The sequence below is a fragment of the Ovis canadensis genome, chromosome 15 (genome assembly GCF_042477335.2).
Source record: "Ovis canadensis isolate MfBH-ARS-UI-01 breed Bighorn chromosome 15, ARS-UI_OviCan_v2, whole genome shotgun sequence".
In the NCBI taxonomy this organism is placed as follows: Eukaryota; Metazoa; Chordata; class Mammalia; order Artiodactyla; family Bovidae; genus Ovis; species Ovis canadensis.
This window is the reverse complement of record NC_091259.1, coordinates 68,766,814-68,784,115: the sequence shown is the minus strand read 5'-3', so window position 1 is coordinate 68,784,115 and position 17,302 is coordinate 68,766,814. Positions and strand designations below refer to the sequence as shown.

Here is a 17,302-nt window from a genome sequence, read left to right as displayed (position 1 = left end):
CCTCCTCCAGGGAATCTTCCCAAACCAGGGACTGAACACAGGTCTCCCGCACTGCAGGTGGATTCTTTACAATTTGAGCCACCAGGGAAGTCCTAGCCTTGTGAGGAACAAAGCAAATTAGAGAGTGAATTTTAAAACATTCATACATATTTCAAAGTAGACAGACTAATTCAATGACTTCTCATGTACCTATCATCCAAATTCAACTATTATCAATGTTTTGCAATGTTTACAAATCCTAGACATGATATCATTTCTCCTAATACTTAATCTTGCACCTAAAAAATTTGAACATTTTCTTACGATTATAATCATTATGCCATTGTCACAGCTAACAAAATTAACGACACCTTTTTTGGCCTCCAGGGCTTCCCTGGGCTCAGATGGTAAAGAGTCCACCTTCAGTGTGGGAGACTTGGGTTAGATCCCTGGGTTGGGATGATCCCCTGGAGAAGGGGAAAGGCTACCCACTCCAGTATTCTGGCCTGGAGAATTCCATGGACAGAGGAGCCTGGCAGGCTACAGTCCATGGGATTGCAGAGTTGGACATGACTGAATGACTTTCACTTTCATTTTAAAAAAGTTTTTTGACCTGTTGCTGCTGCTACTGCTGCTAAGTCGCTTCAGTTGTGTCCGACTCTGTGCGACCCCATAGACGGCAGCCCACCAGGCTCCTCCGTCCCTGGGATTAATGCCCTGTTAATAATGAAATTTCCCAGTTTCTCCTAAACATTCTTCTTATGGTTAGTTGGAGTCAGGATTCAAACAAAATCCCTATGTGCTACTGGTTGCAGAATCCATCCTATAGAAGACCTCCTCTTGTTTGGATTTGTCTATTCACTTCCTGTGGCATCCTTTAACCTGTTTCTCTGGCTCCCATAACTCCTATAAGAGAGATTTAACACTGCAGTTTAATTATATTTATATTCAGCTCTTTTTTGGCCATGAATCTTCAAAGGTTTTACTGTGTGTTTCATATTTATCACTTATGCAGGGACACGGTGTGGATTTTCCATTTTTAATGGTAACGGTTATCCACGGGTTCAGGTGATTACAACCTAATCTCACATCAAAGAACAATTCCCAATGACTTTCCATTTAGTGTTGCCTTTCTGTGATCATTGCCTAAATCAATATTTTCATTAGAAGTTTCAAAAGGGTCAATTTTGTTTAATTCTATTACTTTTCCCAACATATATTAGCTGAATTTTTCATGTAAGGAAGAACTTTACCTCTTCAGCTAGGTATTTGACTGCCTAGAATTATGGTTTGTAAAGGATGGTAGGATCAATATTTGTTCTATATAACTTACCTATTAGAATAGTATAGCAAATCACCTAAAATGTTAGTGGCTTAACTATTTTATACCCTGAGTCAACAATTTGGGCTGGATTTTACTGGGCAGGTCTGCTGGTCTTTCTGCACTGTCACGAATTTGACTATAGTTATTTGCCAATAGTTTGGCAGTTCTAGGGTATCTGAATGGTCAAATTACATGACTGGTGTCATGACAGGCTGTCAGCTGGGGGGCCTTGGTTCTCCTCAATGCTTCTTTTGTTCCCCATTCAGGAATTAAACCTGGGCCCTCGACAGTGAGAGTGCAGTGTCCTAACCACTGGACTGCCAGGGAATTCCCTCTTCAAGACTTCTCAAGTAGGCTAGCTCAAGTGAGCTCACATTGTGGGCTCAGGCTTCCAAATGCAGCCAAAAGAAAATAAGCTCCAGTGTGCCAGCGCTCCTTATGCATCCGCCTGCATCACATTTGCTAATGCTACATTACCCAAAGCAAGTCATGTGACTTTGCCCAGATTCAAAGAAAAGAGGAAAGGAGAAAGAAACTATTTCTTGATTGGAGGAGCAGCAAAATGACATTTCAAAAGGACATAAAAACAAGAATAGGATGGTTATATTATGGCCGTCTTTGCAAATAATCTTCTGCACTTTCTAAAGGCCGATTTCAGAGTTGTAAATTGGTGCATTTTCTTCCAATGGACTCCAATAAGAAGTGGTTTTATTTTTATTTGTTTGTTGCCTTTTTTTTACTTATATTTTTAACATCATTATGAACTCATGGGATTTTACATATTCAAACATATTTGAAGCTTTTCAGTTATCATTTTATTTTGCCCCCAAATTGCCCCACTTGGAGCCAGTGGAATGTTTATCATGGTGGCTCCTGTGTCTGTTTTGACATAATACCTTTACTTTGAGATGGCTTCTATTTTTCTGGATACTACAAGAGACCTTGCTTGTCTAAGATACAGTAAGTCCCCTACATACGAGTGAGTTCTGTTTCAAGAGCACATTAATAAGCCCAATTTGTTCATAAGTCCAACAAAGTTAGCCTACACAGTCAGCTATATATTATTATACTGTAACAGATTTATAATACTTTTTACACAGATAACACATGAAAAACAAAAAATAAAGGAAACATTTTTAATCTTACAGTTCAGTACCTTGAAAAGTACAGTAGTATGGTACAACAGCTGGCATACAGCAACATGTTCATACCTTTGAATGTTCGCAACTTGAAGGTTCATATGTACAGGACTTGCTGTATATCCTGTCCCAAATGTGGAATGGACCATTCCTCCAAGAAACTCTGATTCTGAATACAAGTTATACTCATCTATATTGAACTGTCATTGCCTCCGGGCTTTTTCAATCAACAGTGTTTGGAAATAATGTGGTTTTAAAAAATATAATAATTAGGGAGTGAAATAATGTGCTCGTGTTGTGATTTCAAATTTAGCATTTGGAGATTATAACAGTGCTTTATTTGTATGGCAAAATATTCTACAAAATGCTATCATAATTTAGATGCATCCAAATCAAAACATCTTTATCCTTTTCCAGGGATATTATTACCTCTCACCCTGTAGAAAGAAGAAAACGATGCTCTGTTTGGCATGTGGACGATCCGTGAGAGCAGAGAAGGGACTGGAACAGCTGCTTCCAGGGCTCCCATTCCTGTGTGCCTCGACCTCCGAGACCCAGAAGCCCTTCTCACGTGGGCCTTTCAAGGTCATTGATGTGGCCAAGGTGTGTAATGATCTGAGCTCTGCTGATACATGTGCGGCATGAGTCTGGAAACTTTGATGCATTCGTTATTTGCCTTGCACTCAAGTTCATCTCCACTCATCTAATTCATCTAATTCATCTTTTACTGATGCCCCTTTACCATTCCACCTGCATTGATTTCCTTTTCCCCGTCGTCACTTAAAATACATTGTCTGTTAATAGTTCGATACACACTCTGAAGTTAATTGGGCGCTTCTGAGGCTTTAATCATCTACTGACACCTTGCACTACTCTCCCTGTTGCTTTTAGATGAGAAAGTAACTACAAATCTTTACTTGGTGGAGCAGCTTTTTGCCTCCATCCATGGAGTAAACTCCTTTTATGCTGTTATAGAACATTTCAGGACTCATTTGATGTGCTGTTGTTAATGGCTCTTCAGGTTGAATGCCTGAATTCATGCATTTGTGTCTGATACTAATCGCATCATGGAGGAAAAAAGTCTCTACTGCTTTGCTGTTTTCTTAATTTAAAGTGGCACCATTCAGTTGGGAGATTGGGATTGATCTATACGCACTGCTATGTATAAAATAGATAAATAGTGAAAACCTCCTGAATAGCACAGGGAACTCAGTGCTCTGTGGTGACCAAAATACGAAGGAATTACAAAACAGAGGGAATATAGGTCTACGTCTGGCTGATCCACTTTGCTGTAGAGCAGAAAGTAACACCACACTGTAAACTAACAAGTAAAATTTTTTACAAAAAACTCAAAGGCAAAGTCTTAGAACATGATACTAAAAGCGACAATTTGGCATTAATAAACATTTTTTTTTAAAAGAGTTAAAAAAAAAAACACACACAAAACATGCTTCCCTTATCAAGACCTATCCCTCTGAAGTATTTATGAATGTGAGTTCTTTTCTAGTTCTTTTCTTTCTTCTTCATTCTGGAGCCTTGTTTAAAATCTATATTTTCACAGTATTTTCAAAACCTCACTAGTTTACAACAACATTATACAGTCCTTAATCAAAATGATTCTTGTAGTAGCTTTTTTATGCGTATTTCATTCTGGTCTCCATATCAGTTTTCCATGTATGCTTTCTTCTCTTTCAATGCCATCAATCTTGGTTTTTTCTTCTTCTTCTTCTTTTTAGCTAATTAAAGTAAAATGATATATCAAAAAAAAATTTAAATGACACCTTTAAGAAAAAATCCTTTCTTTCAAGTTTAGAAGCAAGTAGAACTAAAGAGAAACTTACACACCTATATAAAAAGGAGCAGTTCTTTATGAGTAGGAACCTTCCACCTGGTCTGCTCTTCAGGCTGGCCCAACTTGTTCCCAGATCGCCGTCCTCTCTGCCCTAAACCTGACACAGTTATAAGAGACACCAACTGAAACCCCAGTAACTCTGAAGGAGAAGGGGAGTCAGTCCTCCGGGAAAGCCTGCAGGCATTTGGCTTTGCTGAGGTGATAATGGGGTGGTGTAAAGGAGGTGGGGGGTGGGTGAGCTGATTGAAAAGAATCCCCAGTGTTACACATCTCAGACACAGCTTTTCCCTCAGGCCAGCTTCTTGACTAAGGATGAATAGGGAAGGTGAAGTGTGGTGTTTACCACCCTGATTGCCACGTGATTAAGGCTATGCTCATTCCCCTCCCCATACATCAATATCTGCCACCCTAGGATGACATCATCCTAAAGTTAAAGATTCAGAGAATACCTTTAGTCCTGCTGTCCATTGCTTCATCCCCAGGCTCTCTCTGGCCCTGGCATCCTTCTTCTCCAAGGCAAAGTAGAAAACAGGAGAAGGCCAGAAACACAAGCCAGAGTCCCAAAGTCACCTAGAGGCTCAGTGACAGGGCTGGGAGGAGAACCAAGGAGTTTGGACCTAATATCCTTCTGACTACAGCATCAAATACCTATATGATATATGATCATATGAAGTAAACATTTCAAAATTTAGATGCCGCATACATGTACAAACACAAATTAAAAGGCTGAAGTATAACAATATAACACTAAAAAGGAAAAAAGTTTGAGTCAATCTATGTTGTTTTTCTTTAAAAAAAATCAGACTGATTTATCTTCTCGTGAGGCTGAAAACACTTTGAGTTATTATGAAGAGCATCTATTATCTTTACGGATGAAGACCTGCACGCAAGTTGTATCTCATTGTGGCGTGGCAGTTACGAACCAGAAGGCAGTGAAAATAATTGCATACAAAAATGGAGATGGATATCGAAATGGAAAGTTAATTGTGGCTGGAACATTCCCCATGGTAAGTGGCTATCACTTAAATGTTTCTCGCATCCTTAGAGGCAATGATAATGGTGATTCTTCTGACAAGAAAAAAAAAGCAGCGGGATTGAGTGACAAATATCCTAGACCAGTTTTACCCATTTAAGCTGATGAGATCAAGATCTCTGTTTTCTTAAAGATGTTCTTTTTGATTGTATTTCTTTGGCTATAGACTTAGAAAAATGAGAAAGCAGAATACAGTTTTCAGATTGGCTCCAGAGCAAAGAAGGGTAAAAAAAAAAAAAAAAAAAAAAAAAGGCAAGGGGAAGGCAAAGCTACCAGAATTTCTTCACTCTTGTGACAGACAGAAAGCCTTTTCTTCCTTCCTTTCCTTTCCCACTTCAAGTTGTACGTCATCTGAATATTTTGAGATCCCACCTCATTTATCATCTGGAGAAGCTGAGCACTTGCTTGGTGACAGGGTTATTTTCAGATTGGAGAAGCAGGAGTTGTGCTAGGAGGGAATATGTGGCTTCTGTCTTAGACGCTGGTCCCTGTGGTCCTGGGAGGATGGAGCATTCCTGGGGTCCAAACCCAGCTTTGTCCTTCAGTTGCTTGGTAATGGTCTTATGTCTGTAGGTTCTGGCCAATACCTTTATCAATGTATTTTATATGCAATCTTAAATATGATGGGGAGTTACCCTGGAGATTTCTTTGCAAGTATTAACACATACACACACACACAAACACACACACACACACACAATTATTCACTCACCCCTTTGATTGAGTCTGAAGAGATTTTTTAAATGAAAATATTGTTGCTCAATGGTCTAGGCAAAGGACAAAAGTCACCAGCTCCAAAATCCACCCTGGGACCCTAGCTTTTGTGGTCTTGGGGAAAAATGTTAACCTTTCAGCCCAATTTCCCATCTGCCAAATGGAAGTAATAATATGTCAGTTCTTGGTTTGAAAGTCAAGGACTCATTTATTTTAAAGCAGCTCATCTGAAGTGTTGGAATAATTTTATTCACTATAAAGCAACATGGTTGAAAGTCAATTTCTAGGTTAACATTTCTTAGGAAATAAATACTTCTGATGATAAAATGTATTAACACACATCAGCTGCTGCGTTCAATTTTTGGAGCTAAGAATTTTCACAGCTGGACTGGACTAATTTGTGAAATTACATAGGACAATCTAATATCAAAAATCATCTCTAATCAAAGATCAAGTTGGTAGTTATTGCTTTCTATTTTCTCAAATTAAAGAATTTTCTCAGAATTCTAAAAATAACGCACTCTGCCTGATTATCCCCAGTTCTACCACTGTTTCCTCTCAGTTCCTTATAGTCTGTGTTTTTAGCTGCTTACAGAATGTACAGAACAACTTGGTCTGGCCAGAGCAGCCTCCAAAATATATACCAAAGATGGAACCACCATAAGTTCCTTGCGTAATCTGGTTTTATGGGCTATGGATGAATCTTTTATTCAGAGAGATTCTGAGGAACCAAAGGAAGAGGCAGACCCTGTTGGAACCAAAGAGATACCTGTTAAAAGTGTGAAAGGTTGGTTACATGCTACAGGATTTAGCTGATTCTACTTATGTTGGTCATATGAGAGTTATATGTACGTCTTTCATTCAGTCAGTCCTTTGAGAACTGAAAAAATCACAGGAAGCTGCTCTTTTACGAAATTCTCATATCATTTTTACCTTGCAGAATACTAAGAACAAAATTTTTTAATGCAAATTTGGTTTCAGAATCAAGACAATAAACAAATTTCCTGGTGTTTATAAAATACGTTTGACAGTTTGGCTACTTTGTGCAACATGAGCAGGTTCTGTTTTTCTTTTTTTAATTTTATACCTTTTTAAAAAATTTATTTTTAATTGGAGGATAATTGCTTTACAGTGTCATACTGGTTTCTGCCATACAACAACGTGAATCTGCCGTTAAGTGGTTCGGTTCTTATATTCAGAATCAAAACCAGCGGAACACCACTTAAGAAAGCTGGATTAGATCAGAGCAAATCTCTTCCCACGATTAGAAGAGAAAGTATCCTCTCTACACCTGCTGTTCTCTGACTCCTCTAGCCTGCCTCTGCCCATCTCCACTGCTCCTAGAAACTCCCAGAAGCACCAGCAAATGTCTCCGTAGTGCAGCTCCTAGACCAATGTGTTATACTTATCTGTTTACGTCTTTGTGCGTCTCGTTAGACTGTGTACAACTTGAAGGCAGGGCCTGTATCCCCAACAATAATTGCTACATGAACAAGAGTCTTGCTAGCAGTGATTCAGCAGTTTACTGAGAGACATGGCTTCAAGGTTAAGAATGTGGGTTTTGGACCTAAGACTGTCAAGGTTCCACTCCTACCTATCACTTGCTAGCTGAATGATCATGGGTACTCTCTGTCCCTCAGTCCTCTCATTGTAAAATGAGAACACTAATAGACATGTGAATATATATATATATATATATACTCATTCAGTGCTCATAAATATGAATGTATATTCCCAAGAGTATATATGATTATGAATACATATACATATGAATATACATCATTTAGATCAATGCTTGGTTGATGCTCTACCAATTTAATGATGTTAGTTATCATTATTATGTGTGGGATTAAGGAAGGAAAACCCGCTCTTCTGCCTATGCGTCTCTTCTTTATTCTCATACTACTATCACATTCATCAGACATAAGACATGTGGAATTTTTTCCCCACACCAACCAACTGTGAAACACTAGCAGCATGTCCTACAATTTAACTCGATTCTGACACTATCTACCTAGAGATAAGGTCAGATCTCACAGGTTAAGGGTGCAGTCTTACAACACTGCTCTCCGCACACCCATTTCAGATGTCCAGACCTGTGCTTCTGACTGATTGACAATAAATTGGAAGTTCCCATGACACCCTCCTCGGGTTCACTTAATTTGCTAGAGCAGCTCACAGAATTCAAGAAAACCGTTTACTTACTGTTTGTCCATTTATTTTATAAGGATATGATAAAGGGTACAGATAAAACATCCAGATGAAAGAGAAGCATAGGGTAAGGAAGACTCTGTGTTCTCTCTGACACTCCACTCACCACGCACCTCCATGAGCTCACCAAACCAGAAGCTCTCTGCACCCTGTACTTTGGGGTTTTTCATGGAGACTTCTGAGAGGGACTAGAAGTGGAACTAATGATGAGCCATGTAGGCATGATTCATCATTAACTCCATTTCCTGTCCCTATCTGAAGAACAGGGAATAGGGTTGACACTTCGAAGTTTCTAAGCATGGCTTGGACTTTCTGGTGACCAGCCCCCATCCGGAGTCCACCAGGACTCATCTCATTAGAACCAAAGAAACTGCTAGCATCCGGGAAACTCCAGAGAAGTTTGGAGCTCTATGTCAGTAATTAGAACAAAAGCTGACACTAGTGCTCTCTACCACTTAGGAAAATGCAAGAATTTGGGGAGTTCAGTGCCAGGAGGCACTGGAGGTCTCTGGAGGCAGAGACCAATATTTTTTTCTAATGATTTTATAATGATGTTATTTGTTTTGTTTTCTAATGCGTTTTAAAGAAATAACTGTGAACATTTAATGCCTAGCTGATCACTAAAGTATATAGTTCTGCCTTTATTTGGCACATGGAACATCTGATCTCCAGGTTCTGGAAGATTTACAATTTTGAACATTCTTCTTTCAAATTCTTATTTAAAACCTGGTTGGAAGTAATGTGATTTTGAGCAGGTCAGCCAAAAGGGTATGACCATCCCTTCCCCTCATATTCTAAAGGTTATCCTTGAATCATTCAGGTGCATTAGATTAGCTGGCCGTCTCCTGTACTGAATCACGACTTGGAGTTATGCCATTAGTTTGCATTGAGGAAGTTAAAAGAAACAGACATCAATCAAAAACTCAGTATCAGGCTTACTATTAATATAAAGGTGATGGTTAAGGACACCGGCTCTGGAGGTAGATGGCCTGGCTTCTAATTCTGATTCTGTCCCCACCTGGCTATGTGATGAAGTCTCAGTTATTGTGCAGAAGAGAAATGAACCTACCTCAGAGTATCATTTTTAGAATTGTATGAAATAATGTAGGTAGAGGTCTTAGTGAAATGCCCAGTACATAGTAAATTCTCGGCTTGTGTTAATGTGTATAGAAGGATACTATTAGCTGAATGACAAATAACCCCTTTATGAAGATCCTGAAGTGTTTCTCTCAGATCTCAGGACCTGGAAAAGTGTATTTTCAGGAATTCATCTCTTTCTGTCAGCCATTCATATCTTGAAATGGTGTTCTCCTCTTTGCTTTAGCCACAAGGATGCTCAGAGCCCAAATAGTGCTTTATCTCAAGCAAAGAAAAACAATGTGGTATTCATGTCTAGTATCATGGTGATAATAAAAATATTATCTAGAATTTTTGGATGCTTGCACAATTAAATAAACTAATTAAATAGACTAATATTTTCTAAGCACTTCCCTTTTTTAAATCTTCCCAACAAAAGAATGAGATAGGTACTATTAATCATTTAATTGATGAATTCTCTGAAGCCCCTTATCTTTGGCTTCAGTCAATTCCTATACTCCTTTCTCCCTTTCCTTGCTTTTTTATCTTTTTACCCTACTTCAGAGTAGATATTTGGGTTAGCTATCTCTTATTTTTTCATAACTAGATACAGTGTAAGAAAGGAATTAAAATGTGTATTTACAATAAAATTAGCTTAAATTATTTACTTGCATTGAAGTTTCTGATCAAAATTTATGTATTTGCATCTGGTTTTGGTGTTTACCTGCTTAAATCAAGTCATTAATGAAGAATGAAATATTTTGAAAAAAAATGATTCAGCAAGCAAATTTATTCATTATTCATTGAACAACGATAAATGTGTCATTTGTTTCCCAGGAAACTCAAGAATGAAAGTGAAAACCAAATCATCTCCAAAGTCTGTGACATCTGATAGTTTGGATGATATAGATCCATCTTTGCTCACCCTCATCCTCAGAAATCCTATTGCCATCTGGGTATCTTGTGGTGAACCATTTCTGTCTCCAAATGGTCAGTGTTTTGTTTTTGCTTTCTTTCAAGCAAGTGCATGAAGGGAGAGAGAAATTTTTTGTCACCATAAGAAAACGAATTAAATGTGTACAATGTCAACCTAATAACATCGCATCTATGCAAAGAACAGGCGGTTCATCAATTAACATGTGCACAAGGATAGCTGTACTCTTATATTTGCACAATCGCCTATTTTTTTCTTACTGGAATGGAGTATTCTGCATAGAAAATGTCTGATTTCGTTGATAAAGAGATTCTTGGTCTATAAGACTGAGAATAATGGTATACGTTAGAAAATAACAAATGAGTTTAATTCACACTGAAGACGACCTGTCTGCACGTTTTCATTTTTAAGAATTGCACCCTTTAGGCAGTAGGTGGATGTTTAAAAAATGAATGGTTCCAAGCCAGGCTTTCATCACTTCCAAATAGTTTGTGGAAGTAGAAAATGAAATATGGCTATTGCATATGGTAAATCTATATAATAAAACAGCACTGTTCTTCTTTTCCCCCTGCATTCCATAAAAAAATGCCTTAAGCTCTGTCATCTTTCAAATGAGGTTTCTTTTAATGACCCTTACCTTTTAATTACTTATTTCTAATTGAATCTATTTCTTGAAGCAGAAACTTCTTTTTATAAATTATTGGCTTGCATGATAAATTATTGTTGATAAAAAGAATGCAAGATAAAACATCATGTATTTTTATTATTCTAGCTTTGAAGAAAGCAGAAAAAATAGAAAAACAGAACTGGCTTAAAAAGGACAAAATTTTGGCTGATCTAGATGTCATGAAACACAAAATGAGACAGTTAAAAGGTCAGTAAGAACTACATCAAGTATCACCATGTTCAAGTGTAGTCTCAATTTTCTGGTAGTTTTTTTTCTACCATTAGATACCAGATGTTTAACTGAATATTTTATATTACAAAAATCACTTGAGCGAGTCTAAAACTTAATAATATATCTTGTCAGTACTGACTTTTATACTTGTAAATTTTATATTAATATGAATATCACATGATTTATATAGATGCATTTTTAAAGTTTGGAGGATGTGTGGATCCTGTAACCAGCTTATTGATTTTGAAACAATTCCTGAACTGACATTTTGTGGACTTTGGAATTAGTCATTAACAAAGCTTTCTGTTATTTCTTGAGTATTTCTTGGGAAGAAGTTTTGCTAAATTAATCTGAATAAGGACTGAATCTAAGTTCTTCAAAGATTAGTGTCTTTATCTCAGAAGGGCTCTCTCTTATGCAACGTAAGATATGTTATTCAGAGACAAAGTGATAAATTGACACTATTAGTCTTCTTCTTTCATTCTTTTTGTCACAGAATCTGAAGTTTCTGATCTTATATTGTTCCCAGTACTTGAGACACTAAATGATTCTTTGAGGATGAAAGTGCAATTCTGGACTTAGTCTGAGAAGGACTCCCTTTCAGGCTCTGTAATTGCCATAGCAGGATTTCAGCTCCTGAGTGTTTGTACTGTCTGGTGTCAGAAACATGTGAACCTCACTTCAATAAATAAGACAGTTCGTTCTAAGTGCACTCTGGGTTGAAATGGCTGTTTTTCAGTTTTTACCAAAAGAATTGTTGCATCTAATTGAGAAGCATCTATTTCTACTGCTAACCTCTACCACTCCAACTTCTGGATATCTTCATTTGAAGGTACCATGGACATGTCTATGATAACTGAAGTTGTCATATCCCCATGTGATGACCGTGTTGTTGTTGTGAGTAGTCATTAACTTGTGTCCAACTCTTTTGTGACCCTATGACTGTAGCCTGCCAGCCTCCTCTGTCCATGGGATTTTCCCGACAAGAATACTTGAGTGGCTTGCCATTTCCTTCTCCCACGAATCTTCCTGACCCAGGGATTGAACCTGCATCTTCTGCATTGGCAGGTGGATTATTTACCACTGAAGCACCTGGGAAGTCATCATATCACTGTTTTATTTCATATCATATTATATATCACACCAATGCCTCCTTTATTTCTTCTGTATACATTGCCACAACCCACTGAGGTATTCCAGCCCAAGGACCTGGGAGTCATCCTTGGCATCTCCCTCTCTTACTATCTTTAAGCAAATATCCTTAAGTCTTATTGTTTTGAATATGTTATTTTCAAATGAGTTCTACTGGCCTTAATTCCTACTACCATTATCCAAGTTCAAGCTATTATTGCCTATTCCTTAGGTTACTGCACCAGCTTTCTAACTGGTCTCCCTGCCTCCCATCTTGATAGTAGTATCCATCCTATGCATAAAGGTGACATTCTGGACCTGGAGTGATAATGCAGAAAGGCAAAGGAGTTACACTACTCCAGGCATAAAACCCTTCAAAGTACCTCATTATCTTTATGGCAAAAGTGAAAGCCCTTAATATTGTCCTTCACGATCTGGTTCTCTGGAAACTTCTTCATCCCCTTATTCATTCCATTCCACCCATGTGGAGTTTTTTTTTTTTTCAGTCCCCCAGACTTATAGGTGGAGAAGGCAATGGCACCCCACTCCAGTATTCTTGCCTGGAGAATCCCATGGACCGAGGAGCCTGGTAGGCTGCAGTCCATGGGGTCACAAAGAGTCAGACACTAGTGAGTGACTTCACTTTCACTTTTCACTTTCAAGCATTGGAGAAGGAAATGGCAACCCACTCCAGTATTCTTGCCTGGAGAGTTCTAGGGACAGGGGAGCCTGGTGGGCTGCTGTCTATGGGGTCGCACAGAGTCAGACATGACTGAAGCGGTTTAGCAGCAGCAGCAGACTTATATGCTTTCTTAACTCTGAACTTTTGATACAGTTTAGTTTCCTTTTGACACAATTTAGTTCTCTCTCCTGCTCTTTTGGATTGCTTCTCATAATTTACTTTTCCCCTTACTTTCCTAACATTCTAGGTTAGGAATAGTATGGTTTATCATATCTTGAACCTCCCATCTGATAGCCCTTATCATTTTATTACATACGGGATCATATTACTGTTTCTCCTATGTTACATTCTAAATTATTCTATACCCTTCTTATTTGTCCTCTGAGTATTTGTGGGATTATTTAATTAAAGAATAACCGGAATTTCAACCACTTACCCCAAAGAGTTTTCTAAGCTCTATTTAAATTTTTATCCAATTAAATCAATAGAAAGTAACGTTAAAAATAGTACCTGGCAGAGCTGCTTTTATTGAATTCTGATTTTATATTATGTCTTTAACTTTTATTATAATTCAGCATTAAAAAGACATTTTAAAATTCAGTTGGCATCATCTACAATATCACTGTTGAAAACAGTCTATTCGGTCAGATGGTTTCCATTATGGGGAAATCCATTAATGTAGTTTCTCTTAGATAAATCTTGTCTGTCACATTTTCTGCTATTAAATGTAAATTCAGAATAGGTTTTATTAAAATACCTATTCAGAGGATGGTCTTTTCTATTAATAATTGTTGGGGTTATGAAAATAAATAAGAACAAGTTTAAATTCAGTTACCTGCAGTCCCTGTTGGATTGTGAGCTTCTTGAGTATTGGATGAAAGAGGAGGTTTGGAAGATATGAATAGTGATGAAATTGGTTATATCTTACTATTTTAGCCATTGGCAAATGCGGCAAATGTTCACTGAGCATGTACTGTACTAAGCTGATTTTACATTTCATTTGTAAGCTTTATCTTTGCTAATATTAATCAAATACTAGTAGTAACTTTGTACAACTTTTATGATTAAGTTATAGATGTCAAATATTTATACATGCTTAGCGCAGAATAAATATTCAATAAATATTGAGAAGGCTGTCCATTTTCCCACTTAGGGTCTTAGAAACTGATAAACAAAACTGAGGGCTGGGAGATCAGGCCAAAATATCACGTTTGTTACATATAAAGGCAATGCTGGAACATTGTATTTAGTGTGAGAGCTAAATGGGACTGCCAACTGAAATCCCAAGTGAGGTGGGCTAATCCTTCTAGGCATGTATGGTGCTGAACCAGAATGGGCCCCCCCAATAAAGAAGAGGCCCAAAGAGAGCTATTCAGGTGAGACTTAGAGTCAGAAAGAACAGCAAAGTACTCATGTGCTCTAATAGTTAGATTTTATTTCCCCCACTCCAGCATTCTTGCCTGGAGAATCCCATGGACAAAGGAGTCTGGTGGACTACAGTCCATGGGATCACAAAGAGTCAGACATGACTGAAGTGACTTAGCACACAGCACACACACATGATTCCCCCCACCCAATCTCATGTAAATAAAACAGAAAATATGGAAAATAAAACAAAAATAAAAAAACAATTTGTTCAGTGCATTTTTGGGGTTTCTATTTATTATTCTTACCTACATAAATAATAGTTGGCTGTGAAAACCTTTCCCCAAACCCACACCTTTTGTGATGACATTATGTCCTTTTAAAACATTGTACATCTCCAAAACATGCTGGCTAAAGATACCATCAAGTCCTTTCATTTTCCTAAGATCATTAGAAACAAGTTGGCAAATACCAAATAATGCATAATGTTTTTTGCTGTTTCTTGTTCAAATCCTGGCTCTCAACAATGTAAATGATAAGCTATCAGAGAACTGCCTTTAGTTAAGCAAAATTTTAGTGTTCAAAATGCATTACAAATAAAATATTTATTGAGATATTATCCATAAGAATTTATCTGTCCTAAATTAATGCTACCAGCACATTATGAATAGAGTCAGCTAAAAACTATATTTAACATAAATGTGTGTTATGTATTTTTCTGGTGCCACTATGTTCTCCTCCAAAGCATGCTGGCTAATGGCATTGTCACTGTTATTCATTGGCTGTTGATTCAATTATGTTTTCTTCACATCCATAAATTGCATATGAATGATAATAAGGTACATAGAGTTCTGATTTCCCTGAAAAGTCATTGCTGCCACCTATTTTTATTGCTGGATCTATTTTCACAAACTTGAGCTATAAAAGCACCAATGCTTTATCCTCTACAAATATTGAGTTATTTCCAGTGGGCTGTGTTGATAGTCAGGGTATGAAAACCTGCATTTTAAGAGTCCCCTGGCAACAAAATTAGGACTCGACTTCATTTCAGTATTTCTATTATTTTATCCATCTAAGTGTTACTTTCTCAAAGAAACCTTCTCTGACACAGCAGACTAGGTCAGAAAGGCCTGTTACATGATTTTTTACACACCCTGTACTTCAGGGGTGCAACACACTTACAATCAATTATTGGTGTAATCATTTCCTTGACATTTGGCTTCCTTTCCAGAGTGTAAGCCTTTGAGGCAAGGGCTTGGTCTCCTAAATGTTTGGATTGGCACCATCTAGCACAATGCCTGACTCATAGCTGGTGTTCAACATCAATTTCTAGAAGGGATATACCAGAGAAAACATTATTTGTACCTTAAGTTGGGAGATCAACTTCTCTGAGTCTGAGACTCAGTGCTGAGTATATCTTCAACCCAGAAAAAGGAAACAATTTAATAAGTGTGACCTTTAAACCTCTTTTATAATGATTTAAAGTCATCTAGCTGAAAGAATATATAAATACAAATCACCACACTTATTAACTTATGCCTGTGATTCTTTAGAATACAGTACTCTAATAAATATTTTCTCTTATTACAGCTTCTTAAGAGCGCAAAGGACACAGCAGAGGTGTCAGAAACTAATCGTGCTCGCAGGGTATTATTAGATAGGAAAAAAAAAGGCCTCCTGTCTCTTGGGTTAATATTATTTTAGAAATACTTAATCCCCAGGCTGCTAAGCTAATTGTGGGGGAAAGGCTTATTATTAGTGAAGAGAACAAAACATATGTTCCATGACTGGAAGAGATGATGGGCTATATAGGTCATGGATTCTATTTGACTAAATTACCACTGAACCATATCGTGGATGAGAGGCTGGGGCCAGTGTGGAAGTCAGCATGTTATCTTTCTTTTCTATCTGTACAGTGAGTATGCATATCCTGGCTATTTAAAGCCTCCAGCTCCCATATGAAGAGCCATTGTTAGATCTTATTACCTTAGGCATCTTCGCTTTTATGATATATTTAGTATTTTAGCCTCTGCTCCCAAGTGGAATGATTTATGCATAGAAAGCCAAACCAATTTATTTGAAATCTGAACGCCTATCATCAGAAACAACATTTCTAGTGACTTCTTTCCCCAGGGCGGCGGGTAGCAGCATGTCAGCCAGCCACCATGGTTCCCAACAAAAGCCCTGTGCAGCTGGTGGTAGTGGAAGGAGGCTGGACTGAGCAGACTCAAGAGGAAATTAAACTCCTGGACCTCATAAGACATACAGAGGTATGCTGTTTAGGACTCCAGACATTAAAGGCTCAGCCTCTTTTATAAGCTTTTAAAACTACAGTATTAAATTTTTTTTACATTATGCTATTAATTTATTCTTAGCATCTGGTCAGTTATGACCACATAAGCATATGCCAAGCATTGAGTTGGCATTTGGAGAGTAGCTATCTGAGAGACAGCCAGCTCCTAGGAAAGTCTGTTTTGTTTGAATGGAGACCAGAAATTATGACCTTAGCAAAGAAGAGAAAAAGGCCCAGTGGATATGTACAAAGGTAATTATAATAAGTGTAGTCAAGTTGAGCCTTATGGCTTCATTGCTCATCACTCCTAAGGGTATGCCTCAATCTGTAAAAAGAGGAAGGAGCAAAATACTAATTGCAATGGAGACATTCAGAAGTGAGGAATTTAAAAAAGCAGTTTGAGTCCAATTGATTAATCAGTCAGGATTGCCAGAAATAAAAAAGTCAAGACAAGAAAGGTCAGCTGTTGAGAGAGGGTTGGGGATAGAGACTGGGAAAAACTTTTTGCTTTGTGAAGTTTTTCATCAAAATGATGTGTTCTTATTTAATAGGGTTTCTCAAATCGTGAAATGTGTTCAATCTAAATCTTAGGCGTGTGCCCAAGTCAAGGTTACTAGAAAAAAAAAAGAAATTGACATTGCTAGAAATATGACTTCTTGCCAAGCTAAGA

The 17,302-nt window shown here is 37.7% G+C and overlaps 1 protein-coding gene across 1 annotated transcript in view; it reads left to right on the top strand.

The window, feature by feature from the left end:
• DCDC1 (doublecortin domain containing 1) overlaps nucleotides 1-17,302 on the top strand; it is a 482,101-nt gene that overhangs the window by 431,488 nt on the left and 33,311 nt on the right. Inside the window, exons 30-35 of the mRNA XM_069554647.1 lie at nucleotides 2,860-3,045; nucleotides 5,098-5,301; nucleotides 6,627-6,828; nucleotides 10,167-10,319; nucleotides 11,036-11,137; nucleotides 16,473-16,609. Coding sequence (XP_069410748.1) covers nucleotides 2,860-3,045; nucleotides 5,098-5,301; nucleotides 6,627-6,828; nucleotides 10,167-10,319; nucleotides 11,036-11,137; nucleotides 16,473-16,609 — 984 coding nt within the window. The remainder of the gene's footprint in view (nucleotides 1-2,859; nucleotides 3,046-5,097; nucleotides 5,302-6,626; nucleotides 6,829-10,166; nucleotides 10,320-11,035; nucleotides 11,138-16,472; nucleotides 16,610-17,302) is intronic.